Below are 14,147 nucleotides of genomic sequence, written 5' to 3'. Positions count from 1 at the left end.
CCATGGTGAGAATAACAAAATCTGATTCCATGAGCAATCCATTTAGAAATGGTCTGTTTTGAAATGGCTTTACCTTGGGAACTTGAAGCATAAGAAACAAACAATTGATCTGATTTTCTGATGTCCTTGGTTCTGTTCAGGTAAAAACGTAGCTGTCTGTGTACATCCAAGGAATGTAAGATCCTGTCCCCTTTATTTTGAGGAGTGGGGAAAAAGGTTGGCAAGTGTATAGTTTGATTTAAAGCCACCTTGGAAACCACCTTAGGCATGAAGGTAGGATTAGTCCTCAAAGATACCCTGTCTGGATGAAAAATAATGTAAGGTTCCACAGCCATAAGAGCTTGTAACTCTGAAACTCTCCTGGCAGAGGTTAGGGCTAACAGGATGGCTGTCTTCCAAGATAAAAACTTGATGTCAGAAGAGGCAGCAGGCTCAAAAGGAGGCAAGGTTTAATTTTTCCAAAACACAGTTGAGATCCCAAGCAGGAATAGGAGGAGATCTAAGAGGTCTTAAGTTCTTAGCTCCTCTGAGAAACTGTTGCATGAGCTGGTGGGAAAAGATGGGAGGGTCTGTATTATAATGAGCAGAAATAGCAGAGGCATGTATCTTAATGGAAGAGAAAGAAAGACCCTTATGTAAGAGATCTGTCAAGTAAAGTGAAATTAAAGTAATGTTAGGAAGAAGAGGATCAGAATCCTGAGCCTGCATCCAGGAACAAAATCTTTTCCAATTTCCTGCATAAGATTTTCTAGTGCTAGGACGTCTGGCTTCTAACATGACGTCCATAACCTTCTTGGGCAGTAAAGAAGAAATCAAAGGCCCTGAATTAACCAGGCTGCCAAGCTGAGAGTTCTGACATGAGAGTGTAGAACCTGACCCTGATGTTGGGACAGAAGGGTCGGAGACGGAGGTAAAACCCAAGGGGGCTCCAGGCATAGGTTTTTTAGAGTTGGATACCAAAACTGCAGAGGCTAATTTGGAGCCAGCAAGATTATCCCCTTGGGCTTGTCCTGTTTTATCTTCAATAAAACCCGAGGAAGAGGCGGAAAGGCATATCCCGAGAGGTTCCTCCAACTGAATGACAGAGCGTCCACTTTCCAAACTTCTCTGTGGAAAGTCCTGGTGCAAAAAGTCTGTAGTTGATGATTTAGATGGGATGCAAAGAGGTCTATGTGAGGACATCCCCAGACTGCTGTTATCATCCTGAATATTTTGGTGTCCAGCATCCACTCGTGTGGATCCGAAAGATTTCTGCTCAGACTGTCTGCCAGGAAATTTTGTTTCCCTGGTAGGAACTGAGCTTGAAGATCCAGATTGCAAGCTAGAGCTGTGTTCCATAGATCCATGGCTAGTCTGCAAAGGGGGTAGGAATGAGATCCCCCTTGCTTGTTTATGTACCACATAACTGTGGTGTTGTCTGTCCGTATTAACAGTTGTCCTGGGTGTAAAAGATTCCTGAAGGCCAACAGAGCTTTCTGAACGGCTAACATTTCCTTTAAATTGATATGTAGGTGCTTCTGATCCTTTGTCCAAAGGCCCTGCAAACAATTGCCCAGAAAATGGGCTCCCCAAGCATAATCCGAGGCGTCCGTGGTTAGAGTCTGAGAGGCAGGAGGCAGACGGAAGGGCTTCCCTTTGTTTAGAGCACATGCCCTGGACCACCAAAGAAATTCCTTTTGAAGGCAAGGAAGGACGGAGATCAGTATGTCTAAACTGTGGCAATGCTGAGACCATACACTTTTTAGGTACCACTGTATTTTCCTCATGTGTAGTCTTGCATATGGTACGAGAAGGATGCAGGAGGCCATGTAACCCAAAGCCTGCAGGAATTTCCTTGCAGATAGACGAGTTAAAGTTGCCAAGGTTCTGAAAGTTGAAGCCAGCTGTAACTTGTTTTTCAGATGTCAGAAATGCCATCTGGGTTGTGGTGTTTAGAAGCGCACCCAGAAAAGTTATCTGTTGTGATGGTGTCAAATTTGACTTTATGTTTACAGAGAATCCCAGGAACTTGAGGAGGTTCTGTACAAATTCTAGATGCTGGAGTAAGACATCCTTGCTGTCTGCCTGAATTAGACAATCGTCCAGATAAGGGAAATTTGAATTCCCTTGAGTCTGCAGTAAGCCACTACTGGAGCCAGGCATTTGGTGAAGACCCTGGGCGCAGTAGATAATCCAAAGGGCAGCGCAGAGAATTGAAAGTGCCTCGATCCGGCTTTGAACCTGAGGTATTTTCTGCGATCCTGCCTGATGGGAATGTGTAAATATGCCTCCTTTAAATCCAAAGTTACCATCCATGCATTTTTGGACAGCATTGGAAGTAGCTGCTGTAGAGTAAGCATCTTGAATTTTGGAATCTCTAGAAAGGTGTTCAAGACCGACAGATCTAGAATGGGTCTCCATGAGTTTTGCTTCCTTGGGACTAGAAAAAGCCTTGAATAAAATCCTTTTCCCATCTCTGAAAGAGGAACCAGTTCTATGGCATTCATAGCCAAAAGAGCTTCCACCTGGTTTAAGGCCTCCGTCCATTGATGCTTTGCAAGGTCTGGCCATCCGCTTGGCCTTGGCAAGGTATGAAAATGGAATTTGTAACCTCTTAAAACCACATCCAAAACCCATTTGTCTTGGGTTATTTGAGTCCAATTTTGATAAAAAAGAGAGAGTTTTCCTCCGAGAGGGGCTTCCAGGCAAGAAGTTCTTGTAGCCCAACAGAGGGAGTCATTGAGTTTGTTTCCTTTGAGATTGTGACCTGTCCTCTCCTCCCCTAGGGGTGGAAGCAGTCCACTGTCTTGATCTATAAGCAGCTTGCGTTTGAGGCCTCCCTCTGGAACGTCTATATCTATCCCTCTGAGGCCTGTCAGAAGCGGGAAAGGACCAATTTTTAGAAGGCCAATTCCTGCTAAATCTAGGAGGCTGTACTTGTAAGAAATCTTTAACTGTTTGCATGGATTTCGCCTTATCCTCCATCTTTTTAATTACCTCTTCAGCTTTAGATCCAAACAAAACATTATGCTGAACAGGAGCATCCAAAAATTTAGCCTTTATTTGTTCAGGTAAATTTTGTTCCTTTAGCCATGCATGCCTTCTAATGACTGTGCCAGAGGCCGCAGCCCTACAAGAAGCCTCCAAGGCATCAAATCCACAGTGTAAACCATGCTTCCCAACTTGTTCAGTGGCGTGCAATAAGTCATGTAATTCCTTATCGGTCTGGAGCAAGAAAAAAGTTTCCGCAATGGGGTACTTAGCTTTAATGAAGACTTCGGTTCTGAAATTCGGATTTGAAAATCTCAGGAGTCAGCCGACCGGCACTTGCGAACTGCTTTTGCTTCGGGCACCGCGCGGCAAGAAAGACTGAAGAAAATGGCGTCGGCTGCATCTTTTATACCCCTGGCGCACTGACGTCAGGGAAGAGACGACAGCAACAGATGCCGGACCTAGACTTTGGAATTCTGGCCGACTGAGGGTAGCCTGCCATCAGGATAACCCAAGAGTAATGACTGCAACAGTGAATCACGATGAACATCAGCCGTATTCTGTAGAAATACAGTAAAGATATTAGGTGGCAACTTTAGCAAAAAAGGGAAGATTAATTACTGTAGAGTAAAATAAAAAGAACTACAGATAATTATAACATTATAATGCTTATACTAATGGTAAAGAAAGGTAAAGCTTATTTCATCAGATTTTAGACTATGAAATGCTAACCATGAGTATTATAACAACATGAGACTAATTAAGATTTAAGAGGCAAGCATAAAAAGAAAATAAATGATATAAGAAAATATTAGAAGTTATAAGATGTGGTAAGTTAAAACTGAGACACAAATTCATGGAAGTACAAAATGGGTATGTATAAAACTGAAATAGATTATTTTATAGTATCAGAAAGTTTAGTTGCAGGAGAAGGGGAGGTAGTTGAAACAGGATTTTCTGATCATCTTATACTATGGCTAGAGATAAAGGAAAATAAAGACTATATAAAAATAGGCAAAGGAATAAAAAAGATAAAGGAAAAATAGGATTATATAAAAAAGTACAGTTTTGTACCTACCATGAACAAGAAACCATGGAATGAAGAAGGAAAGAGATTACTAATAAAGTTATGGAAAGGCCATATTACTATGACAACTTCTATAAAAATGGTCTGAAAGGTGGATGGCATTTAAGGAAAAATATAAGAAAATGTTTTTACAGTGGTACTATAATGTGAGAAAAGTAGAGAAAGAAAAATATAAAAACATATGATAATTTGGAAGACTTGGAACATAATGACAAAGAAAAAATACATACACAAATTGTCATGTAAGTATGTTTTTTACAAGGAAAGAAGAAGTATTGAGTTACTTATGCAGATTAGGAAAGGAAGTTACTAGTGTAATGGCAGAAATAAAAAAATGTAAAAGCAGAAACTGAACTCTCGAAAAAGATTGCTTACTTATTTTACATTTGTTTACTGGGAATGTCAGACTGGGCAAGAAACCCATTTTCATAGAAAGCCAGGGAAGATAAGCTCCATTACAGCTCAACTGTACAAACTAACAGCAGTAGTTCATGATTAACATTAGAAAAATTAAGTAAATATTCAGAGAAAAATGTAATTTATATATAGTACAAAAGAAAGTTAGATATTTGAACACAAAGTAAAAGTATGACATATCATAAAAGACAGGAGTGAAACAGTTTATGCTCAACATAGTAATAATTACAGTAAAACATGAATAGTGTATGTATTACAATATGTACAAGAAATGTACAAAGAAAAAAGAAGGTAGTGAGAAAAATGGAAAGTAAAAAAGTTAACAGAAAGCGAGAATAAAGAGTTGGAAAGAAGATTTCTTCTGAGCTAGATAAAAGTATTAGGGCAAGCAGATATAGATTCAGCTGCAGGACCAGATGGAATAGTATGAAATGTATAAAAATTAAGGGACTGGAAAAATATATATTTTAAAGATTTTGAGCGAGCGATTAAATGAAGGCTTTATGCATAAACAAGTATGTAGTAGAATACTTAATTCATATGGAAGAAGTAAAACAGAAAATTAAAACCGAAGGCCAATAGTATTGAATAATAAATTATAAGATCTTTATGAAACTGCAAAAGAAATTTGAAACTAAAATGGAAATATTATGGAACACAGATCACACACACACACACACACACACACACACACACACACACACACACACACACACACACACACACACAGCTTGCCCTAAGTAACTCAAAGCAAAAGAAACAAACAACTGCTGAGACTGCCTAAAATCCTTAGTCCTGCTCAAATAATAGCAATTGCCTGTGCACATCTAAAGTGTGCAAAATCTTTTCCCTTTATTTTGGGGGTCTGCATAAAAAGTAGGCAAATGAATAGTTTGGTTTAAAGCCACACTAGAAACCACCTTAGGCATAAAAAGAAGGATTAGTGCGTAATGATACCCTATCCTTATGGAAAATCAAAAGGGCTCTACTGCCATAAGGGCCTGCAACTCAGATACCCTTCTTGCAGAAGTAACAGCCAACAGAAAAGCAGTCTTCCATGACAAGTATTTCAATTCAGCAGTAGCTGCAGGCTCAAAAGGTTGTAGAGTAAGTTTTTCCAACACAAAATTGAGATCCCAAGCAGGAGTAGGAGCTCTCATTGGGGTCTTATATTCTTTGCCCCTCTAAGAAACTGCTTGAACAAAGGATGCGAAAACAATGGTGGGTCACAATCATAGTGAGCTGAAATTGCTGCAGCATGAATCTTAATGGAAGAGAAGGACAAACCTTTGTCCAATAACTCAGTAAGATATTGAAGAGCCACACTCAAATTAGGCTCAGAAATCTCCAAATTCTTTGCTGTACTCCAAAATAAAATCTCTTCCATTTTCTCGTACACTTTCCTTGTACTAGGTCTTCTAGCTTCCATAATCACATTTAAAACTTGTTGAGGAAGTTGAGACCTGCTGTGTTTCAATACAGAATATGCCAGGCTGTTAGATGAAGAGAGTGGAGCTTGACATTGAGCAGATGACCGTCCTTCTGAGATAACAGATGTGGAATCAAAGGTAAAGGCCATGGAGGCTTCCTTACCAGACTCCTTAGTAGTGGGTACCAGTGTTGCGAGGCCAATCTGGAGCTATTAAAATCATCCTTGGCTTGTCTTGTCTGACCTTTAAGAGCACCTTTGGAAGAAGAGGCAGAGGTGGAAAGGCATACACATGAAGATTTTTCCAACTGAAAGAAAGAGCATCCACTTTCCAAGCTGTGTGATGAAACCCCTTTGTGCAAAACTTTGGCAGCTGGTGGTTTAGTGGAGAAGCGAACAGATCTATGTCTGGAGTTCCCAGGACACTGTCAATTTCTGAAATACATGAAGATCCAGTTTCCACTGTGGGGATCCATGATTTGTCTGCTTAACACATCTGCTAAGGAGTTCTGTGCTCGGCAGAAACCTTGCCTGAAGAGTTAGTTGCAAGCTGAGCACAGTCTCCCATAAAATCATTGCTTGCCTGCATAGAGGATAAGAATGTGTTCCCCCTTGTTTGTTGATGTACCACATGACAGTTGTGTTGTCTGTTAGAATCAACACCTGCCCTGGAAGAAGTAACTCCTTGAAAGCCATTAATGCAAACTGGACTGCTAACATCTCCTTCAAGTTGATATGTAGATGCTGTAGTCTGGCAGGCCACTTGTCTTGTATCCACTTTCCATTTAGATGAGCTCCCAAGCAATGTCCGAGGCATCTGTCGTTAAAATCTGACTCGCCTCTGGCCGGGTCACAGAGAGTCCCTTGTTTAGGTGACATTCCTGAGCCCACCACAGAAATTCTTTTTGAAGGCAAGGTATTATTTGAATGACAGTGTCCAAATCCTGGCAGTGCTGTGTCCATACATTTTGAGATACCATTGCAGCTTCCTCATATGCAGTTTGGCATTGGGAAGCACCAGAATACAAGATGCCATGAACCCTAATGCTTGAAGGACTGTCCTTGCAGTCAGCACGGACTGATGAGATAGTTGATGGAAGTAAAAGGATAGACTCTTTTGTTTGTCCGGGGTTAAAAAGGCCATCTGGGCTGCTGTATTCAGTCTCACACCCAGAAAGCACATGTCTTGAGAGGGTACTAGACTGGACTTTATTTCGTTCACAGAATACCCTAGGCATCTTAGCACTGCTATAACATATTCCAGATGCTGTAGAAGGTCTTCCTTTTCTTGAGCCAGAATCAGGCAATCGTCCAAGTAAGGATAGATTTGAATTCCTTGTAGCCTGAAGTAAGCTATCACTGGAGCCAGAACCTTTGTGAATACTCTGGGCGCAGTAGATAAGCCAAAGGGCAATGCAGAGAACTGATAATGAGAATTTCCAGCTCGAAACGCAGATACTTCCTGCAACTTAGTCTTATAGGCACATGAAGGTAAGCTTCCTTGAGATCTAAAGTTACCATCCAGTGATCTTTGCCCAGCAGAGGTAAAAGCTGTTGTAACGTCAACATTTTGAACTTTGGAATGTCCAGATAAGTGTTGAGGATAGATAAATCCAAAATTGGTCTCCACGTGTTCCCCTTCTTTGGTACTAGGAACAGGCGAGAATAAAATCCTAGGCCCCTTTCTGATACTCCAAATAGGGGCCATTCAGCCAGTCCCTGTAACAGAGAAATTTGCTTGTGAGCCTCTGTCCTTTGTGGAGGAGGAACGTCTGGCATGCCTTTGAAAGGGGGCAATGTATGGAAATAAAACCTGTAACCGTGGTGAATGATATCCAACACCCATCTGTCTTGAGTAATTAAATCCCAATTTTCTTTGAAAAGAGACAGTCTTCCTCCCAAAGGAGCTGCCAGACGAGAATCTACTGGCAGCTGAAAAGGCAGGTCATTGGGTCTGTTTACGAAAGGACTGACCCCTGCCCTCACCAGAAGTCTGAGCAGGTGAACTCCCTGTTCTAGGCCTAAAAGAACCTTGAGCTCTGCCCCTACCACGTCTAGACCTACCCCTAGACTGGGAATCATAAGCAGGATATGTCCATCCCTTAGTAGGCCAATTTCTACTAAACTTGGTGGCTGCACCTGCAAAAATCTTTAACAGTTTGCATAGACTTAGCTTTGTCCTCCATTTTCTTTAAAACTGCTTCCACAGGTGAACCAAACAACACATCAGACTGTAAAGGAGCATCTAAAATCCTTGTCTTAACATGCTCAGCTAAATTCTGATCCCTCAACCAGGCATGCCTGCGAAGAACAGAACTAGTGGCAGCCACCCTCGAGGAGGCCTGTACAGCATCAAAACCACATTGCAAAGAATGCTTACCCACTTGTTCAGACACATGAACTAAATCCAGCAACTCTTTACACTCAATACCTTCCGCCAAAGCATCCACCTTAGATTTCAATTGTGAAAGGAGATAATTTTGATATTTTAGCATGTGAAACTGACAATTCAACGCCCTCATGGCTAAAGTGGAAGAAGTATACACTTTCTTTCCCCATCTATCCAAAGCCCTTGCCTCTTTATCAGTGGGAACAGGGTTTTTAACAACAGAGGCCTTAACACCTTTAGGTCCCTGAGAAACAGTTTCGGGTCTGCCCTAGGACTCTTAAAAGATACTTATGAGCTTCAGGCACCCTATAGTACCTATCAGGTTTAACAGGAGCAGGAGGCAAAGAATCAGGATTCAGGGAAGCCTCTGCAAAACATCTTCCACCACATTCAACACAGGAGGTATAGCTAAGGGCCTATGCTGGGGTAAAACAAGAATTCCCTAAGCCTTTTCCTGGAATCAGAGTAATCCTGGCCTTCCCATTTAAAGTGTTCCCTCATGGAATGCAGAGTCTCTGAAAATGAGAAATCCTCAGGAGGAGAAGCTGTAGGAGTAGAATCATCCACATCAGAATCAGAATAAGGAGGATACTCTTGCAAATCTTCAGAAGACTCAGAAGCCTCTGAACACTGTTCAAAACTCTCAAACTCAGGTTCCACCCTAGGCCTCTTATCAGGAGGGGGCATAGAACCTCTAATCATAGTAATTAAATCTTCTGCCATTTTAAGCATATGTTTCTTAGGCACAGAACCTGAAGTGCTAGGAGAAGCCCCCACTGAAGCCAAACTTGGCCTACCTCTCAAAGAAGTTTTGGAAACAGAAGGAGAGGCTCTAACTACCTTGGGAAGAGAGGAAGAACAGTTACCTGAGAAGCCCCTTCAGCCTGGCCTACTTCCTGAGAAGGCACATCCTGTAACAGTAAAGTCTCTGCCTGAGACTCCAAAGAAACTCCTGGCAAAACCTCTGGCTCCACTGAGCCTTCTAAAGAACCGGCGTCTGGGACTGCGGTTCATCAACCCTAGGCTTTGCTGTTTTGTCCTTGCGCTTTTTGGGCCAGCGGGCGCCGGAGCATCCGGCGGCATTTTATAATTGCAACGCTTCCCAAACACTAACCTGGCACAGTCTAACCTTCTCTTAATAGTGCGTTTGTTAAATCTAGCACAAGAGCGGCAGCCAACAACGCCGTGCCCAGGCCCTAAACAAGGTATACACAAGGTATGGTAATCCCTATGAGGTATCTGTTTCCCACAAGAAATACAGTTATTCACTTTTCTGACATCCGGTTAAATACTGAGGCAAGAAAAACCAAAATGTTCCCCAGCGGGTACTTAGCCAACTTTGATTCGGTCTGAAACTCCGACTTCAGAAAATTTCAGAACGCCAACCTGCACTCGCAAAATTGCTTCTGCATCGGACCATGCGGCAAAAAAGACTGAGGATATGGCGTCGGTCATGCGCATTAGTACCCTGACGTACTGACGTCAGTCTAATGCGCCCTGACCGACGTCAGCCTTATACTTTGGTATTCGGGCCGACTGGACAGCGGACTACCCCAATTGTTAGGACTGCAGCAATGTGGAATGAAGAACATCAGGCACAGGAATAAAAAAGATGAACAAGAAACCATGGAATGAAGAAGGAAAGAGATTACTAATAAAGTTATGGAAAGGCCATATTACTATGACAACTTCTATAAAAATGGTCTGAAAGGTGGATGGCATTTAAGGAAAAATATAAGAAAATGTTTTTACAGTGGTACTATAATGTGAGAAAAGTAGAGAAAGAAAAATATAAAAACATATGATAATTTGGAAGACTTGGAACATAATGACAAAGAAAAAATACATACACAAATTGTCATGTAAGTATGTTTTTTTTTACAAGGAAAGAGAAGAAGTATTGAGTTACTTATGCAGATTAGGAAAGGAAGTTACTAGTGTAATGGCAGAAATAAAAAAAAATGTAAAAGCAGAAACTGAACTCTCGAAAAAGATTACTTACTTATTTTACATTTGTTTACTGGGAATGTCAGACTGGGCAAGAAACCCATTTTCATAGAAAGCCCGGGAAGATAAGCTCCATTACAGCTCAACTGTACAAACTAACAGCAGTAGTTCATGATTAACATTAGAAAAATTAAGTAAATATTCAGAGAAAAATGTAATTTATATATAGTACAAAGAAAGTTAGATATTTGAACACAAAGTAAAAGTATGACATATCATAAAAGACAGGAGTGAAACAGTTTTATGCTCAACATAGTAATAATTACAGTAAAACATGAATAGTGTATGTATTACAATATGTACAAGAAATGTACAAAGAAAAAAGAAGGTAGTGAGAAAAATGGAAAGTAAAAAAGTTAACAGAAAACGAGAATAAAGAGTTGGAAAGAAGATTTCTTCTGAGCTAGATAAAAAGTATTAGGGCAAGCAGATATAGATTCAGCTGCAGGACCAGATGGAATAGGGTATGAAATGTATAAAAAATTAAGGGACTGGAAAAATATATATTTTTTTAAAGATTTTGAGCGAACGATTAAATGAAGGCTTTATGCATAAACAAGTATGTAGTAGAATACTTAATTCATATGGAAGAAGTAAAACAGAAAATTAAAAACCGAAGGCCAATAGTATTGAATAATAAATTATAAGATCTTTATGAAACTGCAAAAGAAATTTGAAACTAAAATGGAAATATTATGGAACACAGATCACACACACACACACACACACACACACACACACACACACACACACACACACACACACACACACACACACACACACACACACACACACATATGTACACACGGTTCCCCTTCACAAGATCGAATGGATGGAAGCTCGAAATTCATAATCTCGAGACCAGAATCTCGAACTTCCATTCATTCGAAATTGTGAATGGGAGCCGTAGGTTTAAACAAATAAAAAGTTAGCTTACCTTATTGCAGGGGGCCAAGTCCCCCTGTACCCCAGCAGTTTAAATGTGAATGTTCCGTGACTGCACTATAGCGGAGGAATGGAAAAATCTTCCGTTTTGCGCTTGCTCGTATAGCACAGAATGGGAGATTTCCCTTTCCTTCACTATAGTGCGATCTCGGAGTATGTATATTTAAGTAAAGGGGTTTGGGGGGTGCAGGGGGACAAAGCCCCCCTGCAAAAACATTTGAAAGGTGTTCATTTTTTTTTTGTCCCTTTCATATGTTCAAGTTTCTCTAAATTCGAGATTCTGGTTTCGAGTTTAGAGAAATTCGATCATATGAAGAGGAACACACACACACACACACACACACACACATATATATATGTATATATATGTATATATATGTATATATATATATATATATATATATATATATATATATACATATACATATATATATACACAAGGGCAAGGGGTGTCATTAATGATAGAGAAATTGTGTATGATATTATGAATAGAAAAGAAGTGAAAATCATGACAGGAGACCTTAATAAGGCATTTGACACAACTGGACATAAAACCTTACTGGTAGTAATGAAAAAAAAATAACATAACTAAGAAAGTTAGGATAGCACAGTCAGCATATAATACTAAAAGTAAAAGTACTTGTAAATGGCTGGTAAAGCCAACAGGTACATATGAAGAGTGGTGCAAGACAAACAGGGATGTCCAATGAGTTGTATAGTCTTTGCATTAATTATGAATGTGAAACAAATTGCACAATGAACGAGGTGGGATATACAACACCTGAAGGGTTAAGAATTCGAGTTCTGTTAACATAAGCAGATAACATTAAAATTACAGGAAAAACACAATTTGGATAATAGTAGTAATAATCTGCACAAATGTGTTTAGAGGAGAGAAGGATGACTTTAATAAAGAAAAAAGTAAAGGTTTATGTGATGTAGGAAAGATGAGGGTATATATTTTACAATGAATGAAATTTCTGTGTTACGTATAAAATTTGGGAATAAAGATGTAAAACCCAAACTGAAAAAGATAGCAGACAAAGCAACCCTGCCTTTTCCGGAGAACATACAAATTATTCAGAAAAAAAGACTTATTTGATAAGTTCAGTATTGTTGGGAAAAACAGCATACATAGCAAGTATATTTACATTATCAAGAGTATTAGAAACGGAACTATTGCACATAACTTTTTTGATTTACAGGGGGTTCTACATTAAATCCAATAAAAAGAAGAGTTTTTTATGTTAATAAAGGAAGATGAGGTTTTGGGGTATGGTTATAAAAAAAAAAAAAAAAAAAAAAAAAAAGGTGTATAAAAAATGTTACCAAGAGAAAATAGTTTTGTGGAAAATAAAATCTGACGATATAGAAAACGAGAGAAAAGTATGGTATAAGAATGTAACAATAAAACATTACTATCTATGCAAAACCATGGGAAAATCTAACATGAAAAAAATTAAAGCTATTAAAAAAAGAAGCAAATGGTGTAACCTGAAAGTAGAATGTCAAGATCCTTTTGTGGAGACTAGTAATAGATAAAGTGTCAGTAAAAAAAAAAGATATACGTTATAGAATATGTTTACATTGTCAAGAAAAATAAACTACAGAATATGTGTTTTTGAAATGTAAGAGCAAAAAAGGTTATGGGGAAAACTATGTAAAGATTTTTTTTCAAAGATATAAAAAGTGGATAAAATAAACATGGATATGACTAAATATGGGTATTATAAGAACAGAAAAAGAATATGTTAAAGAAAAGATACACTTATTTAAGCTATACAGGTTATATGGAAAGAAAGAATAAATTAAATTATGTTTAATGGTAATATTGTTGCTAAAATCCATTTAAGTAAAATCAGATGGTTATGGAAAAAGGAGTGGGGGTCTAATAGGGATGAAAAATTAGTATGACTGTATAAATAGATTTGCATATCTACATATTTGTAGATTTGTAAACATTTTGTAAATAAAGGATTCCTACACTTTAAGTGCCATGTGATCTTTTATATTTACCTGCGCTACCAAACACAGACAGTTGGGCTCTTGATGTAACGTTTCAGCCGATACTAGCGCTCATCTCTCTTCTTCCTACCTCACCCCAACAAATATTAGCATTTCTCCACAAAACTACAGAGATTGTTCAAGTGAGACACACCCTACTGCAATTAGCATCTACACACCCTTCTGCAATTAGCATCTAGTTCACTTGCATGTTCACAGTAATGCTCACTTACAATACATTTTTCTTCCTACTGTTTATCTCACAGGCAAAGAAGCTAATCCAGTTGCAAGATGAAAACCATCTGGCTGTTCAAGGTAGCCACAGTACACACAGGTATTTTTAGCTCATTTAACCTTTTACATTTCCTTTTTCATTCAGCCGTTCAACTAAACAGTTGCTGTATGGAAGAAAACTATTCTCACAGACAACACTTTAATCAATTCTCACCTATTACATGAACAAACTAGTTTATGTATGCTTAGTGAGACATGGAGACCAAGGTCTTCATGTCTACGTAGGTAAGGCAACATACGCTACAAGGAACTAGCAAGTGCAAGAAATACTCACCATAGGAGGACGTGGTATGGTGGTGACTGGAGCAGCACTGCTGGGTAGATTGGGAGCAGAAGAGGGTGGTGGTGGTGGAGGATGTGGCATCTCTGCTGGCTTACTGGGCCCAATCTTCTCCTTGCTATCATCCTCAGGAACTAATCCTTTGGCCTTGTGGATAGCCTCAATCTGCTCCTGTAAGGTTATGTTGGCTTGTGCAGCCTGCTGTGTACGTGCCATGCTGCCCGAGTGACCATCCCATGTAACCTGCAAAACAAAGGAAAGAAAATTAAGCCCAGTTCATGCCAAGTGTGCCAAAAGGTAACCATTAGATAAGCTAAGTGAATGA

General features: G+C 39.4%; 1 protein-coding gene across 1 annotated transcript in view; it reads right to left on the bottom strand.

Moving 5' to 3' along the window:
* The window catches only part of SF3A1 (splicing factor 3a subunit 1), a gene marked incomplete in the record, with an annotated part of 443,164 nt that overhangs the window by 234,670 nt on the left and 194,347 nt on the right, over nt 1-14,147 (bottom strand). Inside the window, 1 exon segment of the mRNA XM_044068523.1 lies at nt 13,817-14,065. Within this exon segment, the coding sequence (XP_043924458.1) occupies nt 13,817-14,065 (249 nt within the window).

Source organism: Protopterus annectens, chromosome 4.part0, assembly GCF_019279795.1.
Source record: "Protopterus annectens isolate FY-2018-M chromosome 4.part0, PAN1.0, whole genome shotgun sequence".
Lineage (NCBI taxonomy): Eukaryota > Metazoa > Chordata > Ceratodontiformes > Protopteridae > Protopterus > Protopterus annectens.
Note: the sequence above shows the minus strand (reverse complement) of the source record. Positions and strands in the feature narration are given on the sequence as shown.